Source organism: Protopterus annectens, chromosome 9.part0 (assembly GCF_019279795.1).
Source record: "Protopterus annectens isolate FY-2018-M chromosome 9.part0, PAN1.0, whole genome shotgun sequence".
Lineage (NCBI taxonomy): Eukaryota > Metazoa > Chordata > Ceratodontiformes > Protopteridae > Protopterus > Protopterus annectens.
Genome location: NC_056743.1, coordinates 1,528,716,256 through 1,528,743,738, shown reverse-complemented (window position 1 = coordinate 1,528,743,738; position 27,483 = coordinate 1,528,716,256). Strand labels below are relative to the sequence as shown.

The following is a 27,483-nucleotide window of genomic DNA, read 5'->3' as shown; positions in this document are numbered from 1 at the left end:
GGCAAACCTGTGGGACACCTGCCATAAACAAACTTTACAACAAAAGGAAGAAACTTTTGCAGAAAAGGAAAATCCCAGGATGCAAAAAACTCCCTTACTAGCCTCAGTAAGAAACTGAGATGCCTCATAAAATCCTCCAAAGCTAGTTATGAAAATAAAATTGCCAAAGATTCCAAAGACAACCACAAAGCATTCTATAACTATGTCAAGAATCTAAATGGCAATGCTCAGATCTGCTCTGAGCTAAAACAGAATGGCAATAAATATACTGATCCAAAGGATATTGCCAATATCCTGGCAGATCGATTCAGTGCCAACTTCACCCCCTCTCACCCCCTAAATGGCCCATCTCAATACCGGAAGATTGCCAAATTCCAGTAATAACGGCCACACAGGTACAAAATGCACTCTCTAAAGCCAAGAATACAGCATCCATGGGACCAGATGACATCCCGGGCTGTGTACTACATGAACTACAATATGAACTGGCACCTCACCTAAGTGTCATGTTTAATCATAGCCTCACCTCAGGTTTCGTGCCCACTGAGTGGCGCAGAGCTACAGTTATCCCAATCCACAAGGGGATCCACCTTGGATCCCGGAAACTACCGTCCCATCAGTCTGACAAGCCTTATCTGCAAGGCCATGGAGCGTATTATCATGGAACTTATAAACAAAGACATTGGCAACCTTCAAACACTGGACCCCACCCAGTTTGGGTTTGTGAAGGGCCGATCTTGTCTCCTGAACCTGATTGACTTCTTTGAATCAGTCTCCAGAGCCATGGACAAGGGTAAGGTGGTCCACACAGCCTATCTAGACCTTGCCAAGGCCTTTGACACCATCCCCACTCTGGAATCATAGATAAACTTACTAAGTTGGGTATTAATCCCTATGTCACCCAATGGGTTGCTAAATGGCTTACTGATAGAACCCACACTGTAAAAGTAGCCGACTCCAAATCCAGCTCCAGACAAGTGACAAGTGGAGTACCTCAGGGTTCAGTCCTGGGGCCGCTCTTGTTTGGCATCTACTTCTCTGAAGTACAGGTCAACACTAAGGGACTCTGGCTAACAAAGTTTGCAGATGACTGCAAACTGGGAGCCATTATTGAATCCCCAAATGATGTGGATACTCTACAAAAGGGCCTTACAGAAACAGATGCTTGGTGCCAGAGCCATGGGCTCAAGTTCAATGCCAAGAAATGTATTGTTATCCCCTTTGGGAAAAAACATGTATCCATGAATTACCATATAGGTGGCAGTACACTAAACACAGAAAGTGTGATAAGAGACTTAGGGACACAGGTGGACAGTGGTCTCACCTTCGATAACCACATCGCCACAACAGTCAGGAAATCCTTCTATGTGGCACACCTCATCACGAAGGGCTTTTCATCCAGAAAAAGGAGGTCATTGTCCCACTGTACTCATCCCTCATTAGACCCATTATAGAATACAACGCCCCATTTGGTATGTACCTCTCAAGACATCTGCAACAACTGGAAAGGCCTCAGAAATACCTCACTAAAAGAATCACAGGCCTAAAGCAGATGCCCCTCGCTGACCGCCTTAAAAAACTCCAGCTATACTCTGTCGCATATCGTCTACTCAGAGGCGATCTCTGCTTAACATACAAGGCCATGTCAAATCCAGAGCTGTTGGACATGCTACACTTAAAGAAATCCCAATCCCTCAGAGCTACACGCTCCAGGGATCTAAACCTTGTCATCACAATAAACAAAACATGCTGGAGGGATAGGTTCCTGACCCAGAGACTCCCCAGACTCTGGAATAGATTGCCCATACATGTCAAGCAGAGTGCCTCTTTGGACCTCTTCAAGAGGAACCTTGACATTTGGATGGGAGAAAGGAAATTCACCCCAGGGATCACGTCAGTCGCCCTGCTAGACAGGGGTCCAGGAAAGTAAATAATGTGGGAAGAAATAGCCAGGGAATTGTTATGGCTAGGCTTGTATAGGCCCTAGGGCTGATAGCCTAGTACCAACCTATGAACCTATGAACATTGGAGGATTGTGGCTGACAAAATTTGCAGATGACTGCAAAGTGGGCACCATAATTGACACTCCATCAGACACAGACATCCTCCAGAGAGGTCTCATAGAAATGGATAACTGGTGCCAGAGCCATGGCCTTAAGCTAAATGCCAAAAAATGTATAGTCATACCCTTTGGGAAAAACAAGGTAACCCCTAATTACCACATAGGTGGTAATCCATTAAACATGGAAGACGTTATCAGGGACCTGGGGACCCAAGTTGACAGTAACCTCTCTTTTGACACTCACATTGCCAAAGTGGTTAGGAAGACCTTCTACATTGCCCACCTGATCATGAAGGGATTCACATCCAGATCAGGAGAGGTCATTGTACCCCTGTACTCTTCACTTATCAGACCAATGATTGAGTACAACGCCCCATTCGGAATGTACCTTACCCGACACCTGCAGCAGTTGGAAAGACCCCAAAAGTTTCTCACCAAAAGGATAAAGGGGCTCAAACATATGTCATACGCTGCCCGACTGAAGAAACTCCAGCTCTATTCAGTCGCATACCGCCTGCTCAGAGGTGATCTGTGCCTGACATACAAGGCCATGTCCAACCCGGAATTAATGGACATGCTCCACCTCAAAAAATCCAAATCCACCAGAGCCACGAGAGCAAGAGACTTAAACCTCAACACGGATATAAATAGGACGTGCTGGAGGGACAGATTCATCACCCAGAGACTCCCTACACTATGGAACAGAATCCCAGTCCATGTGAGGCAGAGCCCCTCACTGACTCTGTTCAAGAGAAATCTTGACGAGTGGATGGGAGATCGTAGGTTTACCCCGGGAATCATCTCTGTGTCACTGCTGGACAGAGGCACAGCAAACTAATGGGTATAGTATTCTCATCCTAAGGGGTGGTGAAAGCCACACACACTCTGGCTAGGCTTATAAATGCCCTAGGGCAGATAGCCTAGTATGAACCTATGAACCTATGAACCTACAATGAGAGAAGAGGAGCCCATCCTAGAAGAAGTAAGAACAGCACTAAGAAAGATGAAGTCACGTAAATTGGCATGGCTTAGATGAGGTCCCAGCAGATATGATAAAGATGCTGGGTGAGATAGGGGAGAAATGGTTCCTGAGGGTACTAATAGCAGTGTGGAGAGAAAGGCGTATCCCAGATGACTGGAGAATAAGCATACTTGTGCCAGTGTACAACAACAAAGGGGACATTCACAATTGAGGGCAGTACAGAGGCATCAAACTCCTATCACATTGCATGAAAGTTCTGGAGAGGGTGATTGATAAACGGATATGCGAAGTAGTAGAATATAAGATGGGAGATGAGCAGTTTGGATTCAGATCAGGATGCAGCACAACTGACCCGATGTTTGCATTGAGACAGATACTTGAGAAGAAGCTAGAGATGAGGAGAGAGTCCAACTGGGCATTCCTAGACTTGGAGAAAGCATATGACAAGGTCCCAAGAAAGCTGATCTGGGCAGTACTGTGGTGGTTTGAAGTCCCAGTAAGATTGGTAGAATTAGTGCAGACTATGTACAAGGAAGCAATGACTCAAGTATGAACAGTGTTTGGCCTCACAGAGGGGTTCCCAGTGGGCGTGGGTGTACATCAGGGTTCAGCTCTGAGCCCACTGCTGTTCCTACTGGTGATGGACTACACTAGCAAACAGGTTGGAGGGGATGGATCAACAAAGCTGTTGTATGCAGATGATGTGGCAGTACAGGCAGTACAGCCAGACTCTGGGCTAGAACTTCAGCAAAGGATAGGAGAATGGAATGCAAATCTGAAAGCACATGGGATGAAACTAAGCACAGATAAGACTGTGGCAAAAGCAGCAAACTGCGGAAATCAGAAGAAGATGAAAACAGAGATAGAAGGGAAGATAGTGAAACAGGTAAACAGCTTCAAGTATCTGGGAGGAATAGTTGAGGAGAAGGGTAGTCTGAATGAAGAGATCAAAGCTAGAATCAGAGGGGCTGCAGCCAACTGGCATAGAGTATCAGGTGTAGTCTGAAAAGTAAGGTGTACAAGACAGTGGTGTGACCAGTACTACTGTATGGAACAGAAACCTGGGCAGTAAAGGCAGAACAGCTGAAGAAGCTAGAGGTGATGGAAATGAAGTGCCTGAGAAAGGTGGTAGGATGCACACTGTGGGACAGACGAAGAAATGAGGATATAAGAGCAGAAGCCAAAGTAGCTCCAATTGCAGAAAAGATCAAAGAGAACAGATTATGGTGGTTTGGGCACATGTGTGGATAAGTAGAAGACAATCTGGTGAGGAAGATTTGAGACAGACAGGAAGAAGATAAAAGGAAGCGAGGATGTCTAGCAAAGAGGTGGATGGATTTTGTGAAAGAAGATCTGCGACAGTCAGGCATGAGTGTTAAAAAGGCAGGTGTGTGGCACTGAATCGAGAAAGTTGGCGACAGTTAATACTATACCCCGACCCCATGTAGAAAAATAGGAAAAAGGGGGCTGATAATGATGATGATAAACCTACACAGATGTAATGCTCAAATCAGACTTGGTCTACTGCTGTGAGTGTGGTTGGTGGTACATTACGGTCATTGTATGATTTTTTGAATCTCTTTTCATTTCACTTCCACTTAAGAGAACCTTTAATATACCCCCATGTATCCAACATCCCCTTTTCCCCTCTGGCTACATGACATCCTTCCTGCAGAGGTGTAGAGGATGTCCTCATGTCAAAGATGCATACACACATCATGAAGTATAGTCCTTCCATGAACCTCTGCAAGTCATCTCCAGACCACTGGATGTGTGATTGTTAATTCTGTGATGGAGTGGTGTACATGTCACATATGGACAGAGGCAGTATGTAATGCAATCAGACAAATACACAAATATGCACATGGCCTATCTTCCATCATATAGATATAGCGAGTTTTGTTTAAATGGTATAATAATGGCTATGATTTTATGTGATGTTGGCTGTCAGCCTAGAAATGTCCTATGACCTTATGAACATACCACATGTCAATGCTGCTGCCATCCACATGTGCTATGTTGAGGTGTGGATGTACAGTAGCTCTAGAAGAATGTATTGCAATCTATGATGTAAGGTAATATATTGATGGCTGCAGCTGCCATTTCATTACATGTTCCTTCTAGTTCCTTCTATAACAGCTGTAGTCATATGCCTCCTGAGAATTGTTGACATGGGATGATGCTATTCATATTATTGGCTTAGTAAGGAATGTGGTTTTATAGTGGAGCATATCAACATTATAGGCAATTCTCATTCAACCATCATAGTGACAGTATGGCACAGGTGTGCATGTGTATACCTAGCACCATTAAATGCTCTGTGACATACATCAATATAAATTCATACTGATTGCATGGGCACATAAGTCTTGTTTCATCCACATGTTGTAATGTTGTGAAATACACAAAATACCACGTTTTGATTCAATTACAACCATATGAAATTAATTGTATGCGAACTGTGTTGCTATTCCCAAGGATTATTGCAGTGGTCCCCAGCAGCATTGTGTGATTATCAGCATTTGTGTCAGTAACTGTTCTGCATGAGCCATATCTAACTCATTTGTAATGTGTCCATATATGGTATCAGGCCACTAACACACTGCTTTCCAACGTAAAACTTATAGGCATATGTTCAGCAATTGATACAATTATGTGACATTGGTAGATTTGTATGACTGTGTGGACAGTACCACTGTGTGGCATGTGAAGCATAACCAAGATTGTATTTGAAGGTGTTGTCACAAATAATTTATTTAAATAAATGTGAAATGTTAAGGGGAATATACAGCTAAGTGCAGAGCCATTTGTGGATGCGACCAGCCATAATGAACTGGAGAAAATAGATAATCTACTAGCTGACAGTTTGTCTCAAACTTCACCCCCCGCCCCACATCCCCACTAGCCAACAGCCAAAGTATACATACAAATATTACTCAATTTATTTTCACAGGAAAGCATCTCATCTGTGGTCTCTCTAAGGCTAAAAACACCAAATCAATGGGCTCTAACAACATCCCAAGTTTCTTGTACAATAACTTAAAACCTGACATAGCAGACACAGTTGGATCCCTACTTAAACACAACCTCCAGACAGCCTATGTTCTGACAGAAGGGTGTACAGCAGGAGTCATCCATCTGAACAAGAGAAGACCATCATCTGATGCAGGGAATTATAGACCCACAATCCTGACTCTCCTCATCTGTGAGGCAGACCAAAGACTCATCATGGACCTTATCAAAAAGGAAACAGATAATCTCCCAACTGTGTACCCAACTAATTTTTAATTCATTAAAGTAAATAATGTCTGTTAAATCTGGTTGATGTCTTCAAGAAGGTTACCAAGGGCATGCATGAGAAAAAGAATGTCATCCAACATAACATGACCTGGCCAAGGCATTTGACATAAATTCACACTCGGCTATTACAGAGAACCTGTCTCAAATGGGTATAAACACCTACATCACCAAGTGGATGGATAAATGCACCACAGACAGGACACAATAATGTCAAAGTGTGTGAAGTGAACTGTAACAAGAGTCTGTTGATCAGGTCCATACCTCAAGGTTCTGTACTAGGCCCTTTCCTGTTCAGTATTTAAGTCTCAGAAGTCAAGACAAACTTTTACATCCTTTGTCTAACTAAATTTGTGGATGACTGCAAATTGTGGACAATTATTGAATCCCAGAATGCTATTGATATACTGCAAAAAGTATTGGCACACAACAATGATTGTTACCAGAGCCATGGAGACACACTAGATGAACAAAAACCACAATTAGCCCTTTTTTCAAAGCAACTGCATGCACTAATTACATTATAGACAGAACACAAGTATCAGCAGATCAAGTGGTACGTGACCTCGGTACTCAGGTAGACAGTCAGCGGAACTTCCACCAGCATGTGACCACAGTGTTGACAAATCCCTTGTATGTACCACAGCTCTTAAGTATTGTCAGACCATCCACATCAAAGGACGTTATAGTCCCATTGCTCTCAGCCCTCATCACACCAATAATTGAGTACAGTGCACAGTTTTGTACATACCTCACCAAACATATTCCAGGGATGATTTACTCAAGTATATTATTTTGCCACTATGAGCTTCTACACATCCTTTTGTCATACATAAGTATTATTTGTGATGCATAACCATTAGAAGTTGACAATACAGACTTCCTTCAAGGTGTTCTATAACATGCATGTGTGGTATGTCTTCCTATGATGCACCTAGTAAATACACAGATCATTAACAACATTGATAACATGCGTTACATTCTTGCAAGTGTAGATTGTGGCATATATGTGTCACGCAAACCTCTCAACCAGGTAGGATTGCTCATAACTTAAACTACAAGTGCAACAGTATCCTTCTTAACACCTCCCAAAAGTTGTCATTTTTGAGGAAGGTGTGTTGATTCCCCTTACAGATTACTGACAGATCATTACAGTTGTACAAGTGTGTTCATGTAGAATATGCATAATAACTCACAGTCACATATTTTGTCAATGTCACAGATTAAAGGCGGTATTATTCTGATATTGTCCATGATTGTGCATGCTTCTGTCTACTGTTGTCCATGCGCCTATTGTTATGTGTCTTGATTGGCTGAGACCTGTGTTGACATTACATTCATATTCAAGCAACTCATTTTGCACATCTTCACAATATTTACATGCCCCAATTATATATCCCATCCTTTCTAAATGTCACAACCAAGCATCTCCATTGCTATGTGACTTTATGTGATCGTCACATAATGCACAATAACTGTGTGATGATATGAATATAGCCACACAGAGGAGGTATAAACAACAGTGCGTACTGTATTATGTACATATGTGATTACTGTTCATGCTACAACTGTCTTGTCTTTGAGGTGTATGTACATTGACATGCCCTTATATGGTGTACATTCCCATGTTGCACCTGTCCTCTTCCCTTTCCTCATTCCTACCATTCATGTCTGTGGCCCTTTTCAATACACATACTTCCCCAGACTAGTGTATTTATAATGCAATGTATGTATCCTTGATGATCACCACAAAACCTTTATTTCAGTATGTCAGAAACATGTTGTACTTTACACTGCACCGAGTACACTTTCTATAATGTATTAGTACTGCAGTCTTTGCCTTAATTTTAGCACTGATGGTCATTGTGGCTGTCCGCACTATCTTGCAGAGCAGGTTTGCCCATAGGTAAACCTGTCTGCTTGTCTAAATGTGTTTGTGCTGCTTTACATGGTATCTTGAAAACAAGAAAAACTATTCTGTTTCCAGGGGTTAAGCCTAGCTCTGTTCTTATCCTCACAATAATTTATATTAACTGTGAGACAAGACAACCTCTGTTAAAGGGAATTACATGGCCTTCTACTGAAATCAAGTCTTTCTCCATTTTTCTGAGTTGTGTAGTCTATTAGGTGGAATATGTTAGGAGGGGATGGGGGGGGATGCAACTCCAACCTACATGCACATAGAGCAGGATAATTGTGCCAGGAAAAATAGGCCAACTGTACCATTTTATCTAATGCTGCCCATTACCAACTTCTGTCAAAGAAGCCACATGGCAACATGAAAAGGCATGAGGTAGGAATGATGCTAACATGTTGACAGTTTTCATGCATGTGGTTAACTATGGCAAGATAACATCACTCAAAGACATCCCTTTCTTAATGTTATACCCTACACCTCCTTTTTACAGGGAAAGTTAGCTTTATATAAATATGTGTATTCATTACATCTTTGAGATATTGATACAGGTCTTCCAAAAATATCCTTAAGAATTCCCATCATTGTTCATTGGACTTTGACCTTCCATTTTAACCACAGTTTCAGACGTTTAGTAGCAGAAATGTTGACCACTTCAGGACATATCTTTATCTGATGGGCTACTTTATTCACCAAACTCCTCTGTTCACTTGTATGAATTTACAAATTAGAATTAGCTTTGGCATTCCTGTGAAGTGTCTTTATTTTCATCTATATATCTTTAAACCAGACTCTGGCCCATAGTAAGATCTTGATAAAATACATTTCCTTTTGTCTGACCTTCATGCATATTTTTCAGTACTTGCAGTCTCACTTTGTCTCCTTACCTTAAACTTGACAAAGATTTGGCATTTCAGACAAAATAATGTGTTTGCTTACTTAGAGAACATGTCAACAACTGTGCCACTTTATCACTATGCTTTAGTGGTGTGGCTATAGAAAATTTGCTCACAAGTCTTCCATTATTACACAGCTGTGCTAGTGAATGTCCTTTTCCTCATAGTGTATTGCTGTACTCTAAAAGATATAGTGATCTACATTTATAAAACTGTTACAGAGGTTCACACTGTTTCTCACAGTCTGGATCATTCTATCTACTTGCCAGCTGCTGTGGGGTATCACAAAACTCTTAGTGATGTGCTTGATTTACCATTCATTTTTAAACTTTCTAAACATCTTGCTGGTGGACTGAGGACCGTTGTGAGAGATCACTTTTCTGGAACTCCATATCCTGAGACCATGCTTTTCATAATATTAATTACTCTTGTGTTCATTGTATCTCTCAACTTTACAATTTCTTGAAATTAAGAATAGAGATCCACACAGATCAAATGATTTTCAACAATAGTGGATTGCATCAGTGTAGCATGTGAGAGATTAAGTGCAGCATCAGACTGGCCCTCCTGGATGCATGTAAATTTCCAGATGGACCCCCTCAACTAGTTATTTAACCACACCCTGAATGCTAGAATAGTATAAATTTCCCTTTCTATAATTAAAAATCTTTGCCAGAGTTCTGCAAATAAATGAAAGATGCAAATTAAATGTTTCTGTATTTTACATATATTTTTATGGGTTTGAATTCTTTAGTTTTCAAGTCAACGCTTGCATTAAGTTTCCTGGCTGTACTTTGTTATGTGATAACATGAATGCCAACCTTTTGAGAAAAGAGCAACGAGATGATATGTTTGTCCAGCCTAACCATCTGCATAGCTCAGAGGGATGAAGCCATGACTGTGGTAATAAGGATTTAGGTTTGAGAAGTGTCTCAAGGACCAGTAGGAGACTGTGAGACCAGCCCTGGATAATCGATCTCAGCAGAGGATATCTGAAGAGTTGCCCACACTAGGACTGTTACCTGGTCAATACCAGAAAAACAGACTGCAAGAATTTAGGCATCACTTAGCAACACAGTAAACAGAAGGCAGTTAGGACATGCAGATTGAAGTGTGTATCCATGTATAACAATTAGCACAGTAAAGACTGCACATTGCAGCACACAATTCCTAGAGGTATATGTATTTAGTGTGAACAAAAAATGTTTAGTTGTCTTTTAAAATGGCCAGCTGGTGACCATTTCTTACTGCCACTGTCTAGATGTCAGTATTCCCCCAAAGGAACATACCACATACTATTGGGTGAATGGGAAGAATAAATGAGCCAATGAGGGCCTGCAGGGCTCGAAGGTCAGAATGATGAAACCTACAAAATATTGCCCTATTCCAACAGAATATGTGCCTATAGCAGCATGTTAAATGACTTCAAGAGAAACTGTAGAATTTTGAGATATATTAAAGGTTATGACAGCAGAAACCTAATCCAAAGTTGTACACAGAAATGCATACTGGAAATGAAGGTCAAATAACTTATGGGTTAGCACAAAACTAGCCATGAAAGACAATGTTCTTGGAGCTATCATTTCCAATAACTTTGAGGTAGGGAACCTGTAAAAAAAGGTAAAATGTAAATGTTAAATGGATAATAAATTGTATTTATACAGGTAACAGCAGAAAAATTAAAAAAACATAATCCACCACTACACAACACAATCAATATACTTTCCAGTATGTAGTAAAACTTGGAAGACTTTATACTGAATTACAGATACACACTAGTGGTGGTTCATAAGGAACACAGACATATAGTATAGGATTGTTGTACAAGACATCTGAGCTAAGCTTGTACTCTTTGAAAAAGAAGGAAATGTTGTTATGAGGAAAACTGCAAATACCCTACAGAATTTAGTGGAAGAGACAGAAGTAACACTTGTTGCATCAAAAAGATGTTCCATTTCTTGATGCTGTAGCAATGCCGTTAGAAGGAGGGTTGCCAGGATCAAGGTGTAAAGGGAGAAAGCCCTAACTACAGCCCAGGTGGCCTGAGGTTGATTAGCAGCTTAGGTGTCTGAGGTGCAGGTAGACAGGGATGGACATACCCCCTCATCTCCCTGGGATGGGCATGTCTAGGTATTCCCTTTGGGGAAGTGTGGTCCATAGAGGGAGTATCCCTCAGACATACAGGCAAATGCAGGGGCTGGAGATGAAGGGGGAGCTCAGAAATCAAAAAAATCCCTCTGGTGGAAGCAGTTAATGGCATGACCCCCCCCCCCCCCGGACCTTTAAGTTCCTCTAAGCCCCAGCATTAGAATGGAGATAGGCTAGGGGCTGTAGGAGAAGCTGGTAGATATGGCAATGGACAGAGGCATTGGGGTAAACCAGAAAGAATGAATCAGAAGGGGAACCAAAAAAGAGAGAGTTGTCAAATAACATCTGAGAAAGGATTTCATAGAGAAAGAAAAGCAAACTAGTGGAACAATCTTCCAGAGACATGTACCACTTGGGATTTACAAATGCAAGGAAAAGGCACAAAATAATAAAAGAAGGTGAAGCAGACTTTTAGCAATTAGAATGAATATGTCAACCCCAGTGTGCAAAATAGTTGGGCTGAAGGCTTTCTTCTGTCTATGGTACTGATGTCTTGTAATAACAATCTTCCAGCATTAACAGGCACGGCTGTGTCCTCATTTTGTTCATGTTCTTGGTTGCAGATGTGATTGTGAAGCCAACTATAACATACCAGAAGCGTCACCTGAATTTGAGAGCAGCAGATTCCATTTTCCCCTGCAGTACTTTGTATGGAAAAGAATGAACAGCATAATTATACCAGGTAAACCATTCTGTTTCATTTCCATATATGAACTTCATTTTTGTTTCTTAACACATGGATCAGTTACCATATACTCACAATGAGTTATCAAATCAGTATTACTTGTGAAAAAAATGTAAAAACACACTGAAAATTAATGTTAAAGAGACCAACATAAATATAAAAAAAAAACTAATAACAACCTAGTGTGGAGAAGCAGTAGTGGAGCTGTAAATAATATAGTGAGCTCTTTCAACAGTGACTTCTTCAGATAGACTTTAAGAAACACAAGCCCACAATAAATAGTTGCCAAAATCATGCATTAAAATTGAAATTAGAAAAATGCATAAAACAAGGGATCATTGTCTCAATTTCAACTTTAAAGCACTTTTAATCCTTGAGATGCTCATTCAAAGATGGGTGAAGGGGTGAGATATTCATAATAACCTGTCAGGCACCTTCAGAGGGACCTTCATGATTTGTGTTCTCATAATGCCTGATGTAAGTTTATTCTGCTGAGCCCACAAAACATAAAGGCTAGGTAGAAGTTTCTGAATTATGAAGGCCCCGTTGTGCTGGACTCTGCAGACCATGCTTATGACACAGTAGCTGCATGTTATGTGCACTTCATTCTATGCAGCAGAAGCAGTGTGATTCAGGAACACCATGGTTGCAGAGGCGTACTAATGACATTGTGGAGGGTGTAGTCCATCCCTGGTGTAATCAGTAAGCGGGGTGCTTTGTAAAACAAAATTCTGGTTCAGTGATGTTCCCATTATATAAGCTTTTCATGCTCAAAATACAAAAAGTTTAAAGTATCTTTTTTCCCCTTTTTCCATTTTTGCATGCATGTGTGCATGTGGATAGGATTGGAGGAAGAGAGGAAATACAGAGAATGAAGCCTGGGAGGAGTAGATGAGAATGGAGAGAAATATGCATATTTTTAAAGTCAGCAGCTTAGTTAGTGGTTATCAGGGGAATTGTGGAAATTTAAAAATTATTTTTTGTTGTTGTTTTAATCACAACAATGTTTTGTAACGGTCAACAGTCAGCCAAGACACTGTGGACTACCAGATTGAAGGTAAACATTTTTTCTTGTTTTAAAATATGTAGATAACCAGATTATCTTTCTTTTTTGGGTGGGTGGTTAGGCAATATTGGGTGTGTTACGGATGAAATGAATGTTTAAAGTTTAGTAACTGGATATTTATGTTCTTTTTTAATTGTACCCTTTTACTCTTTTTGTTTTTGTAAAGCGGGGGTTAACTAGCTGGGCTCTGGAATAAAGTAACTTGAACTCATTTGCTCAGTTTACATTCTACTGTTAAGGCTAGCTAGCTTAACTTCTGTGAATAAACTAAAGTATTTATGTTTTTGGAAATCCACGGGGTGACAACCACAGCAGTAATTTGGTCTTTTTCATTTGAGAATTTCAAAGCCTAGCTAGTGTGCATTTGTATGGAATAAATTGAGTGCTTGCTGGTTTATATGTTCATAGGTGTTTACTAGGTTAACAACTACAAGTGCCTTTTTAAGGCTAGCCACGCATCCTAAATCTCTGACAAGTTCTGGTACCCTTGATAAATGTAAGCAGGATCTTGGCAGATGAAACATTTACAAGAAGGGGCCTAGGAGATGAAACATTTACAGGTTGCCTGTGTCCATTAGAGATATAGGTGCCAAGCCAGGGATAAATTTCCTGTTCCCCATCCAATTGTCCAAGTTACACTTGAATTGGATTAGGGAGGAACTCTGCTTCACTTGAAAGGGAGCCTGTTCCAGAGAAGGGGTAGTCTCTGGGATACATATCTGTCTCTCCAGCAGATCCTATTTATATCACAGGCAAGGTTTAAGACTTTAGAATGGGTAATTCTGGTGCTGTTTGTTTTGTGGATATGCAGGAGGTCCATCAGAGTGGGGTCTGACAACGCCCTGTATGCCAGGCATAGATCTTCCCTTAACAGCCTGTAAGAGACAGAATACAGGGATAGGGCCTTGAGGTGGTCTGCATAGGACATTTTACTTATGCCTTGTATTCTTTTAGTAAGGAACCTCTGTGGACATTCCAATTTTTTTAAATGCCTGGCTAGGTACTTATTAAAGGGGGCATTGTACTTACTGATAGATCTGATGAATGCCAAATACAGTGGAAGAATGACTTCCTTGGACCTAGATGCCACACCTTTGCTTCTAAGTTGAGCAACACTGAATGATATTCTCAGTACTGTAGACACATGATGGTCAAAGGCTAGATTACTGTCTATGTGTGTCCCTAAATCCCTGACTACTGGGTCAACTCTAAGGGGTTTGTTGTGAATACGGTAGTTACCAGGGGTGGATGACTTCCCAAAGGATACTATTATGCATTTCTTGGCATTTAGTTTTAGTGCATGGCTCTGATATCAGTTGTTTGTCTGTGTCAGCCCTTCTTGGAGAGCATTAGTGTCAGTGAGGGATTCAATAACAGCTCCTAATTTGCAACCATCTCCAAATTTAGTCAGCCAGAGACCAATGACATTTGGCCTTCACGTCAGAGAAGTAAATGCCAAAAAGGAGCAGTCCAAGGACCGATCCCTGAGGGACTCCACTTGTAACTGGCCTCTATGTAGAAGTGGACTCCACATTTCTAACTTCCTGGGTCCTGTCTGTGAGACAGTTGGCTCTCCATTGGGTGACATATGGGTTTGTACCTAACCTCTTGAGTTTGTCAACAATGCCCAAGTGGGGTAATGTGTCAAATGCCTTGGCCAGGTCGAAGTAGGGAGTGTGAACTACTTTACCCTAATCCATTATTTTGGTGACCTTCTCAAGAAATCCACCAGGTTGACAAGGCATGACCTGCCACTGATGAACCCAAACTGGGTTGGGTCCAGTGTCTGGAAGCTTACTGTTTTATTATTGATCATTTCCATGATAATTCTTTCCATGGCTTTGCATATAAGACTAGTGAGACTTATGGGTCTGTAGTTTCCAGAGTTGGTAGATGGCCCACCTTTGTGCAGAGGGATGATTGTTGCCTTTCTCCATTCATGAGGCATGAAGCCTGTTTGGAGGCTACAGTTAAATAGTAATTCCAGAGGCCCTGATAGGTCATGTTTCATGCTATTTAAAAGGCATCCTGGAATATTGTCTGGGCCCATTGATGCAGTGTTCTTGGCCTTAAAGAGAGCATTAAGAACCTGTTCCCTAGTGATAGCAGAGGAAGTTATATTTGATTGTATTTCCTGAGGGAAGGTTAGGGGGAGAGAGAGGGGTAAAGTTGGAGCTGAATTTGTTGGCTAGTAGGTTTGCTCTATCTTCTGACTCAGTATAGGTGGCTCCATTTACAATGAGCTCTGCACACAAATGTGTATTGCCTTTGAGGTTGTGGACATAGCTAATGAATGCCTTGTGATTATCCTTGGCCTGGATGGCCAAATATACCACAAATTTGGCTTTAGTAGACTTTATTTGTCCTCTGAGTTGTTTGTTTAGTTTGAGGAGAGTGCTTTTATCCTGCTGGGTGCTGCACCTCCTAATTTGTGCCATAATTTTCTCCCTTCTGTTATACAGCCTATTGATTTTGTGATTCCACCAGAGTCGCCTGTTTTTTTAGTTAGTTCTGTACTTCTTCCTGGTGGGTATAGCTCCCTTTATGCAGCTATTAACATGCTTGTTTAAGGCTTCTGTGAACAGTTCTGAATAGGCAGCAGTGTTTTCATGGTTTTTGGGGTTATTACTTAATAGCAGAAAGTTAGCCTTAGAGTAGTTCCTGAATATTCCAGATTTAGCTGGGGGTACAGTTTTTATTTTTACTTCAAATGAGACTATTTTGTGGTCTGACATTACCAGGGAAGACATTACACTAGGGGGTGTGCAGGACTCTCCCATATTAGTGAGTACCAGATCCAGTATGGTTGCACCCCTGGTTGGTGTACTGACAATCTGGTCCAAAGCGTTTGTGGTCCAAAGCGTTTGTGTTTACAAAATCCAGACATTTCTGTGCCTGTACATTTGGTGTTGTATAGGATTCCCAGTTAATAGTGGATTAATTAAAGTCACCCATGAATATGGTATTGGGTTGGATGTTGAGTGTTTCCAATAAGTTTAAATACATGGTATGGGTTTCCTGGGTCATAGAGGGGGACCTATAATTTGCATAGAAGTTGTATTGGATTTTGCCTATGGTGATTTGAACATGGAGTAGCTCAAGTGCATTGTCCTGTTTGACCAGCCTTGAAGTATATTTATTTTTTATGTAAATCGCGACACCTCTGCCTTTAGTCCCTGTCTGTGTAGAAGCTGGTCAAAATGTGTGGAAGGCATTATAACCTTGCACTGTCAGTGCTCTCCGGGGTTGTAAACTATGTCTCAGTGACAGTACAAACATCAGCATTCTCTAGGGTGAAGACAGCTTCTAGGGAGTGGAGTTTTTTGCTTAGTTTCCTAGCATTGAGCAGTAATACATTTAGATTTTCTTGGTTTTGATTTGCTGTGTCGGAAGTACTTTAAGTTTGACCTTGCATAAAAAAGGCACTATGGGAAAAGACAATGTTTAGCTAATATTCAAAAGCCTAGAGGGGAGAGGTGCAGACCATCCCTAGCAGAGCAGGATGGTCTGTTGATCATCTCCTTATATGCTGCCAAATATTGCACCCCCTTAGAGTAACACCAGAAATGAACAATTATTAAAGTCAGTTATCTTTCATTCATATTGTGGCATCATCCTTGAGAAGTTAAAATACTGTTCAGTGCTAGGCTCATATCAGCCTGGGACACATTCTGGGAGCTCCATGATGTCTCTCTTCATTTAGTTTAGGGAGGTATGTCTCAGGCCATTTACACCCACATGGACTATGAATGAGTCATACTGGTACTTGTGGTCCAATGACCCGAGTGCATGGGTAATGTGGCGGATCCTAGCCTCTGATAAACAACTGACTGTAACATTCTCCTTACTCAGCCTGGTGAGAATGACATCAGTGTGTCTCACTATAGAGTCTCCAAAGGATTGTGTGGTGGCTTTCTTATGGGCTTAGAAGTAGAGGTTCCATGAGATGTGGCTGTATGTGTTGATGTGGGTGTTTTGAAAGAGTGCATTTGGAGCTGCTGAAGGTCTTTATGTGTACTTCATCTAGGAGTTTTTGGGGGTTTAGGAAGGTTACATTTAAGTACCTCATCATATGTGGATCTATATGTCTGCTTTGAATTGTGTGTTATGGGTGCAGCATGTGTACTACTGACAACCTTGCTGACATTAGGAGTACTTTTACAAGAGAGCATTGCCTCCAGTGACATTATGTAACTACATTTCTTACACACCATATCAGTTTATTTGAGAATTAACTGGTTGTCAGTAAATATGAGGCAATTTATACATTGCCTAAGGATGTCCATATCCATCAAGCTAGTAACGGAGATAGTGGGAAAGTTCATATACATGGCAACAGACCCTTTTTATTGATTAGACAATTGGAGTGAAAATATAAAGTAATGTCAGGAGTATCCAGTTTGCAGTTCTAAGGACAGTGCCTGTCACTGTAAACTAGCTGTCCTGTGTGCAACTGGGTACTGGTGAAATTTCAGTCATGCTTTTACAGGAAAAATGTTACTCAAAGTGTTTGTGTCCGTGCAGGGCACTTCCAAACTCTTGAGGGGAGACTAATAAGTAGACCCCGAAAATTTAAGGATGAATTATTTAGGCAGATATTCTTAAGTTAGAAACAAATCAAGTACTACATAATGAAAACAAAAAATTAGCTTGTTAAGAGTGATGAAAAGAGGGGAGTTGTGGGAATGGTTACTGCCTGGCTAATACTAGTGCTGGTCTCACCGCAGCTTCACTCTGCTGGGATACAATGCTCCTTTGCTTCTTCTCTCACCAGAAACAAAACATTAGCACCAATCCCAAGATGAGAAGCAGGCCACAGCCTGTTTGTGATCCATAGTCTTGTCCCAGATGATGCAAGGGTCTGCAGGCTTGTTGTATGTAGCCTTTTCCTGCAAGATGCCTTGAATCGCAACCAGACCAATTAGAAACATCAAGCACAGACACTCACTGCCCAACCAGAAACAGTTCTTCTCTCACCAGGAGCAAAATATAAGCACAAATTCCATGCTGTCATATTAGGCTTTACGGTGATCAGAAGTCTCCAGCAAATAATGTTCCTGTGCTCCTTCTCTCACCGGGAGAAAACAGAAGTACTAATTCCAATGTGACACCCATGCCCTGGCCCAGCAATCAAGGAGCCTCAATCCTCACCACTAACACCAGAGAGGGTGTCTCATATATGAGGAAAGGATAACAAATACACACAGTAAAGTGCAATTTCCCTTAAGAGTACACAGAGATCACAGTCAGTCAGGGGCTGGTCACTCCCTTGCTCTCCAGGTCCCCAGTAAGACTCCCCACTGGCACAGCTATAGGGTTCAGATCTCAGCCTAGTGGGCAAGCTAAAACCTATAGCACCCTCTCTGTCCAACCAGTGCTTCATGTCCCTGCCCAAATAGCTGACACACAAACACACACACACACACACACACACACACACACACATGCACTTGGAGATAAGAGTTTATACAACCACACAGACACTCCTGGGGAAGGCTGGCACAGGTTCTTCAGCTGTGCCCCATTTTCCCAGACTAAATGGTAGTACTAGCTGCCACCACCCACTAATATTTATTAGCTACTCAAAGGCCCTTAAAAGGGTGTCCAAGTATTACTGTGCAATATTATTATCCAATTAGCAGTATAGCCCATGGCTAAAGCTATTGGAGTGGCTTTGTACAATTTTACCAAAGGCATGCAAGTACACTAAAGAGCTTAACTTATCTCTACACAAAACAGCCACAGTTAAAGGGTTTAAAAATATTTAATAATAAATAATTAAAAATACAAGACAATACTTTCTACTACACAGTCCTAGTCAAGAGTTCGGAGATCACAGAGAAGCATAAAATAATTTAGTAGTACAATTCTGACATCACAGAAAAACACTTAGTCTAATTGTTCTAGTTTCTAGCTATTTCTAAAAGAAAACACAAGTCTAAGATAACTTACATAAGACAACAGGCAGTGCTGTGAGTTGGATAGTCAAGACAAAAATGCTTAATGCCTTTTGATTCTCTCTGTTTAAATTGCTGTTGCAGTCCTGATTCCCATTACATCATTTTTTACACTTTCCTGATGTTCCCAGGGTGAAAGAAACTGCATTTACATTATTTTACACCTAGGCAGAAACCAGAGCAATAAAGGGCATTCCATATGTAAATTCTGGTCATTAACTTTAACCTTAAAACAATAGGCAGGAAGCCTTCATCTAGCCCGTCCGGTGCCAAATTTTAAACATTAAAGACATTCATGAAATAATTTTAATTTCAAAGGACAGACAAGAAATGCTTGACTTTGCTTTCTTTACAGCAGAGGGTAATGTTGCTACATTGTTTTGAGTTCAACATTTCACAGCATATTCTTTCATTTAAGAAAACAAGTCTGTAATTCAACATTCATATTTACAAATGATAGAGTTATCTGCATAATTCTATCTGGCTAGGCTGGCAGCCTTCATCTATCTTCACCCTGTCTTCACATATCCCCCCCCCCAAGAGAACTCAAGCTAGTTTTTCAAGTGCTCCTTGAGAAACGCTGCTTGAGAGAGTTAGGTCTATCTGAGTATACCTTACCCCATTCCCTGTCTTGAGAGCCCATCTGCAGTGGCATTGCTAATCCCACTATGGTGCTACACTGACATATCATATGCTTGCAACCTCAGGCTCCATCTTAGCAACTTGGCATTTTGTGGGCTGGCTTTGTTTAACCATGTTAGGGGGTTGTGATATGTCATAACAGTGAATTTTCTTCCATACAGATAAGGCTGAAGTTTCTGCAATGCCCACACTATGGCTAGACATTCCTTTTCTACAGCTGCAGAGCATTCCTCCCTGGGTTGGAGCCTACGACTGAGATAAATCACTGGGTGCTCTTCTCTCTCTGAAGAAATATGGCTAAGTACAGCCCCCACCCCTTGGTTTGAAGCATCCACCTGCACAACAAATTATTTGCTGTAATCTCGACTGGCTAACACAGGGGGTCCTCCCAAAGCTTCTTTAAGCTTCTGGAATGCCTGCTCACATGCCGGAGTCCACACTACCTTATCTGGCCTGTTCTTCCTTATCAGGTATGTGAGGGGAGCAGCTATGGTACTATAAATGGAGATGAACTTTCTGTAGTACCCTGCTGCCCCTAAAAATGCCCTCACCTGCTTTTTGTTAACAGGTGCAGACCATGCCTGAATGGCTTCCACTTTGGCAGGTTCTGGCCTTATCTTACCACTCCCCACTCTATGTCATAGGTAAGAGACCTCCACCATACCCACCTGACATTTGCTTGGCTTATTGGTCAACCCTGCCCTCTGTAGTCTGCCCAGCACCTCCCTGACATGCTGAATGTGCTCTGGCCAGGAATGGCTGTAGATGGCAATATCATCTAGGTAAGCAAGAGCAAACACTCCTACTCCTACTAGGATATTATCTCCCAGTCTCTGGAAAGTCGCTGGAGCATTCTTCATCCCAAAGGGCATCTTTATGAACTCATACAAACCAAAAGGAGTCACAAAGTCTGACTTCTCTCTAGCACTGGGAGTCAAGGGCACCTGCCAGTAACACTTGGTAAGATCAATGGTTGTAAGATACATAGCCCCCACCCAGCTGCTCTAGGGCCTCAACTGTTCTAGGCATGGGGTAAGCCTCTGCCTCTGTATGATTATTTAATTTCCTATAGTCCACACAGAACCTGGTGCTGCCATCCTTCTTTGGCACCAGCACCACTGGGGAGGCCCAGGGACTGTTGGACTCTTGAATCACCCCTAGTGCCAACATCTCCTGTACCTCCTCCCTCAGAGTCTGTTTGACTCTCTCAGTCACTCTATAAGGGACCTGCCTAATAGTCCTTTGGGGTCCTGTATCCACCTGGCACTGCACCAGGTGGGCGCACCCTGGTTTCCCAGTGAACATGTCCCCAAATTCCTGCAACACTGCTCAGATTTCTCGAACCTGGGTAGGAGATATCTGCTGGGACATTGCTACCCCTTCCACTGAGGTGTCTGCCTGAGCATCACTGAGGAGATCATTTCCCAGATCTCCCTCAGACTCCTCCTGCAATCCACTACAAATGCTCAGCACAGGGGCCTCTCTATCATAGTAAAGTTTCATCATGTTAACATGGTACAATTTGTTCCCCTGCCTTCTGCCTAGCATTTCCACCATGTAGTTTACATCACTTACCTTTCTTACCACCTTGTAGGGTCCCTCCCAAGCTGCTTGCAGCTTGTTGTGTCTGACAGGAATGAGAACCATTACCTGCTGCCCCACAGCATACTCTCTAACTCGAGCATTCCTGTCATACCACACCATTTTCTGTTATTGGGCTTCTGCCAGGTTCTCCTGGGCCAAGCCCATGAGTTCCCTGAGCCTTGTCCTGAGGTTTAGGACGTATGCCACAACAGACTCCTTGTGAGACTCACACTCACCTTCCCACTCATTTCAAATTAAATCTAGAGGTGCCCTCACCCTATGCCCATACAGCAACTCAAAGGGTGAAACACCTGTGGATTCCTGGGGAACCTCTCTGTAAGCAAACAACAGATGGGGCAAATAGTTGTCCCACTCCCTCTTAAACTGATCTACAAATGCCCGTAGCATGGACTTGATTGTAGAGTTTAACCTCTCAACAAGACCATTAGTCTAGGGATGGTAGGGGGTGGTCTTCATGTGCTTCACCCCACAGGACTTCCACAGACAAGCCAGCAGGTCTGACATGAAATTGGCACCTCTGTCAGTCAGTATTTCTTTTGGGAAACCTACCCTGCTGAAAATCTTTAACAAAGCATTTGCTACCTTCTCTGCCTCAATGGAGAACAAAGCCACTGCCTCAGGGTATCGTGTAGCATAATCCACTACCACTAGGATATACTTTTTCCTTGTGGAACTTGAGGTACTCAGAGGACCCACAATATCCATAGCTACCCTCTGAAATGGCTCCTCAATCACAGGCAAAGGCATCAAAGGAGCTCTCACCTTGTCTCCTGCCTTGCCTACCTTTTGGCACTGCTCACAGGTCCTGTAGTATCCCGTAACATCTCTGGAAATTCCAGGCCAATAGAAGTTCTGCATAATATGCCTCTTTGTACATTTTATATCCATATGACCTGCAAAGGGAATATCATGGGCTATGGCTAGAAGTGCTAGATGCTAGGCTCTAGGCACTACCAACTGCTGTACTCTCTCACCTTCTAGCCATCCCTCAAGGGTCCACTCTCTGTATAGTAACCCTTTGTCCCAGTATACAGATTCCCCCTTTCCTTGAGAATCAGGTGCCTCCCTAGCTACCTGCCTCAGGGCTTGCAATGTATGGTCTTAGATCTGAGCCAGTCTCAACTCTCTCCTTGTAACCCTTCCCAGCTCCCCTTCCACAGGAAGTCTGGCATCCTTTGACAGTGGTGCCTCACTGTCAGCCTGGGTACTACTACTTACCTCTACCTTTGCAGTCACTCTGTCCATCAGTACCCCCGAGCAGCTGTGGCTCACCTTCAGGATCCTTGCTACAGAGTAGCTCCCTCTCTGAAATAACCACCTCACCAGTTCTGGCTGCAAGTATGCAGTCTGTCTTGGTCTCCCCTAGGCTACCAGACCCACATGCTTGTCTAGCGTGACTGCGTGTAACTGCATAAGCACATGGTACTGCCTCATCCAAATCTTTCCCTATCAGGACATTTGCAGGATGGTAGTTTAGTACCCCTGTTGCCTCAAGATAACCTACTATTGGCATTTTGTCTATATCAATTACTGGCTCTCTCACTTTTTATTCCCCACCTTGCCTCTGTGGACACCTGTATGCCACATGGCTCCACTGGTTGAATTCAAAACATTTAACCCTAGCTCCTGGATGTGTACCTGGGCTAGTGGCTTCTCCTGCTACTGGCAGATTCTGTTGTGGCAGTCTGTGCCACCCACCATGGGTTCCTTTAGACCCATGAGCAGTACTGGGGGTCCCCTTCCTGTGCAGAGCTGCCCTGCTTACCAGGTAAAGGTCTCCCTTCTTCCCCAATTCATCTGAAGTAGCACATTGTCTATCAGCTAACCAGATGCTCATATCCTCAGGCAAAGTGCTAAGGACTTATTCCCTCACCAAAAGGTCTACCATCCTTTCAAAATTGGTGACCTGACATCCACTCACCCACCTATGGAAATAAGGGCTCAGTTCAGCAACATATTCACACACACTTTTATCTGCCTTGCATCTATGCTCACGAAACTTTTTCCTATACGTTTCAGGTATTAGCTTAAACAATTCTAACAGACAATTTTTTACAGCAGTATAATCAAAACATGCCACGTCAGACATTTTAGATAATACAGTTACAGCTTTCCCATGGAGTAAGGGGGTCAGGAACCGTATCCAGAGCCCTTGGTCAACTTCATACTGTTTACATACCCTCTCAAACATATGAATGAAACTATCAAAATTATCCCCCTCTTTAAACTGCAGAAGAAATTTACTGACCTTTTGTGTTTCTGGGGTCCAGTTACTCCCTTCCCCATTACCTCCATGACTCTGGCAAAGAGTCAGCATCTCCTTCTTATGCTGCCTCTGCTTCTCTATTTCCTCAGCTTCTAGGCATAGCAGTGTCTCATTATCCTCACTCTCTAGATGCCTCAGTCTTTCAGCTACTTCTAATTCCACATGCCTGGCCTCCAACTCAAGTCTCTTTAGCTCCAGCTGGATTTTTAAGTCTACTGCAGAAAGGTTGAGCTGTCCATTCTCCGAGGGTATTATATCTCCATGGCCAGTGTGATTGTCCTCCTGGTTGCTGTTTTCTGAAGCAGCTGTAGCCAAGGCTGCAATCAGGTCTGCCTTAGTCAGGTTTCCATGCACCAGTCCCCTAGTTTGGCACATCTCCACCAGCTGGCTCCTTGTCAGCTTTCCATACTGCTCTGCTGACATGCTGCCAGGTCACCCTGACTAACTAAGCTAACAAAAGAAATAAAACAATTGTGATCTGAACTCTGAGTATTCACTACGTGGCTGTTTTAGAGTACAAAAACACCTTCAAAGCTCACTGTACACAAGTTACAGGATTCACTCTACCCACACCACTACAAGCCAATTAGTATTTACCAACTAATTAATATGTGATGTGGATATCCCACCACTGCCAAAAAATTAATATGTGAAGCCTGTGCCCTGGCCCAGCAATCAAGGAGCTTCAATCCTCACCACTAACACCAGAGAGGGCATCTCAAATATGAGGAAAGAATAACAAATGCAAACAGTAAAGTGCAATTTCCCTTAAGAGCACACAGAGATCACAGTCAGTTCGGGGCTGGTCGCTCCCTTGCTTTCCAGGTCCCCAATAGCACTCCCCACTGGCACAGCTATAGGGTCCAGATCTCAGCTAGTGGGCAAGCTAAAACCTGTAGCACCCTCTCTGTCCAACCAGTGCTTTGTGTCCCTGCCCAAGTAGCTGACACACACACACACACACACACACACACACATGCACTTTGAGATAAGAGTTTATACAACCACACAGACACTCCTGGGGAAGGCTGGCACAGGTTCTCCAGCTGTGCCCCTTTTTCCCAGACTATACGGTAGTACCAGCTGCCACCAACCACTAATATTTATCAGCTACTCAAAGGCCCTTAAAAGGGTGTCCAGTTATTATTGTGCGATATTATTATCCAATTGGTAGTATAGCCCACGGCTAAAGCTATTAGAGTGGCTTTGTACAATTTTACCAAAGGCATGCAAATACACTAAAGAGCTTAACTTATCTCTACACAAAACAGACACAGTTAAAGGGTTTAAAAATATGTAATAATAAATAATTAAAAACACAAGACAATACTTTCTACTACACAGTGCTAGTCAAGAGTGCAGAAATCACAGGGAAACTTAAAATAACTCAGTAGTACAGTTCTGACATCACATAAAAAACACTTAGTCTAATCTTTCTAGTTTCTAGCTATTTCTAAAAGAAAACACAAGTCTAAGATAACTTACACAAGAGAACAGACAGTGCTGTGAGTTGGATAGTCAAGACAAAAATGCTTAATGCCTTCTGATTCTCTCTCTGTTTAAATTGCTGTTGCAGTCCTGATTCCCATTACATCGTTTTTTATACTTTCCTGGTGTTCCCAGGGTGACAGAAACTGCATTTACATTCTTTTGCACCTAGGTAGAAACCAGAGCAATAAAGGACATTCCACATGTAAATTCTGGTAATTAACTTTAGCCTTAAAACAATAGGCAGGAAGCCTTCATCAAGCCCGACCGGAGCCAAATTGTAAACATCAAAGACAGTCATGAAATCATTTTAATTTCAAAGGACAGACAATAAATGCTTGACTTAGCTTTTTTTATAGCAGAGGGCAATGTTGCTACATTGTTTTGAGTCCAACATTTCACAGCATATTCTCTCATTTAAGAAAACAAGTCTGTAATTCAACATTCATATTTACAAATGATAAATTATCTGCACAATTCTATCTGGCTAGGCTGGCAGCCTTCATCTACCTTCACCCAATCTTCACACCCAAGATTACTGAGAGGCAGAATGTGGGCTCTTCAATAATTGGTGGTCTTGCAATAGATGTTGCAGATTTTAAAGGTAAGATGAAAAAATGGGTTAATATCCTAAACACTGCAGTGTGCATTAAACAGTTAGATATGAAAGGGCGGGAGGGGGTGATAACATAAGCATTAGTTGTCTAAGTGGAGAGCCACTAATTTTACAACAGCAAGATAGATTGAAAGGGGATGGGCACTTTGTATTCTGGTTCTATGGAATACAGTGGGATGGCCAATAAACTTAAATAGTTGAAGGAAAGTGATTTCACAAAATGATAACTTTGTGCTTATTTACAACAGCCAGGTGAGAGGGAAGGAGATATGCGGTCAAATTAACGCAGGGCCAGGCAACTAGAAAGACAGTTGAATTTAGGAACACAACAGCAACGGGGTAGGAAAAATTCTGTGTGAGTCATAAGAGACACATCTGTGGTCTCTTTCCTAGTTTTAATTTGCAATTAAAAGCAGAATATAAGTTAAACACAGTGTAAAGAAAACAAATCGCAATATACAAAACAGAAGAGGCAATAAAGTAATATAAACTACAAGAAAGGATAAAGCAAACTAAGTTTTCCCTCAAAGCAAGTTGTGGGAGTCTGTGTGGGGTGGGGTGCTAGCTGTTCTGTGGGAAACAACTTGTCCACTTCATTACTCAACTTAAAGTCTGGTATTAAGGGCTGACCTGTGTGTATTTGGGTGGAATAAATTTGGAATACTTTTGTTTTTTTATGAGAGAGTTGGCTAGCTGTGCTGTGGATGAAATCAGCTTGCCATTTTCACTTTCTTAGTTTAAATTCTGCCATTAAGGGCTGGCTATTGTGCATTTGTTTGAAATAAATATAATTTTTGGAAAGGGATGGCTAGTTATGTTGTAGGAAAAATAACTTGTCTCTACATTCTCTCAAGCTTAAAGTCTCTTATTAAGGGATGGCTAGTTTGCATATGTGCAAATTAAAGTGAAATATTTATATGCTTTTTTTTCTTGGGAGGGGGCTGGCTAGCTGTGTTGTGGATGACATACCTTTTTTTCAGTCTAAAGTCGAGTATTGATGACTAGTCTGTATTGTGTAAAATAAATTTTTATATTATTTACTCTAGTCAGTCACTGTATAAAACACATTTGAAACTGTCTCTGATTTTTCAGAATGTTCTTGTCTTTGCCTAATATGTTTGGTATGCAAATGACAGTCTTATTGCTTGCTTAGCTTATAGTCTGCCTTTACATGACTAGTGTGGATTTGCATGAAATACAATGTATTAACTCTCTGGATGCTGTATTTGTGAAAGCAAGTTGAACGGGTTTCTGATTTTGCAGACTGTCCCTGCCTTTGTCTTACATGGATTTGTAATACAGTGGTTGTATACTAGCCTGCAAGATATACCTATCCCTCCAAACCATTCTGTTAATGTTGCGAAAGAGGTTTAGGTCTCCGAATCAAGTATTTTTGACACCATTTGACTTGCAAATGTGAAATATGTCCATCAGTAATAATGGGTCTGAGGATGCCTTGTATGCCAGATGCAGATCACTTCTTAGCATCTGTAAGAGATGGAATATAGCAATAGGGCTGAGAGTCAGTCCATGTAGGACTTGTACTTTAGGTCTTGTATCCTTTTTGCAAGGTATTTCTGTGGGCATTCTAGTTGTTGCATGTACCTAGACAGATACATGCCAAAAGGGGTATTATCTTCAATGACTGACCTAATGAAGGCTGAGTAAAGGAGGACAATGACCTCCCTGGATGTAGAAGCAATCCCCTTGTTTATTAGCTGAGAATGATTATTACTGACAAAATTTGTAATAAACGAGGAGTGTTAGGAAAAAAAAAATCTCCACTCGGGGGAAGGGGTGTTAAAAAAATTCTCAGCTCCAGGTGTCTAATATGCCTGGTATAGCCACTTTGTGGTTG

The 27,483-nt window shown here is 41.9% G+C and overlaps 1 protein-coding gene across 1 annotated transcript in view; it reads left to right on the top strand.

Annotated features, from left to right (window-relative positions):
• Nucleotides 1–27,483, top strand: part of LOC122812162 (E3 ubiquitin-protein ligase TRIM39-like) — a 230,563-nt gene that overhangs the window by 167,279 nt on the left and 35,801 nt on the right. The window contains exon 5 of the mRNA XM_044084483.1: nucleotides 11,864–11,982. Coding sequence (XP_043940418.1) covers nucleotides 11,864–11,982 — 119 coding nt within the window. The remainder of the gene's footprint in view (nucleotides 1–11,863; nucleotides 11,983–27,483) is intronic.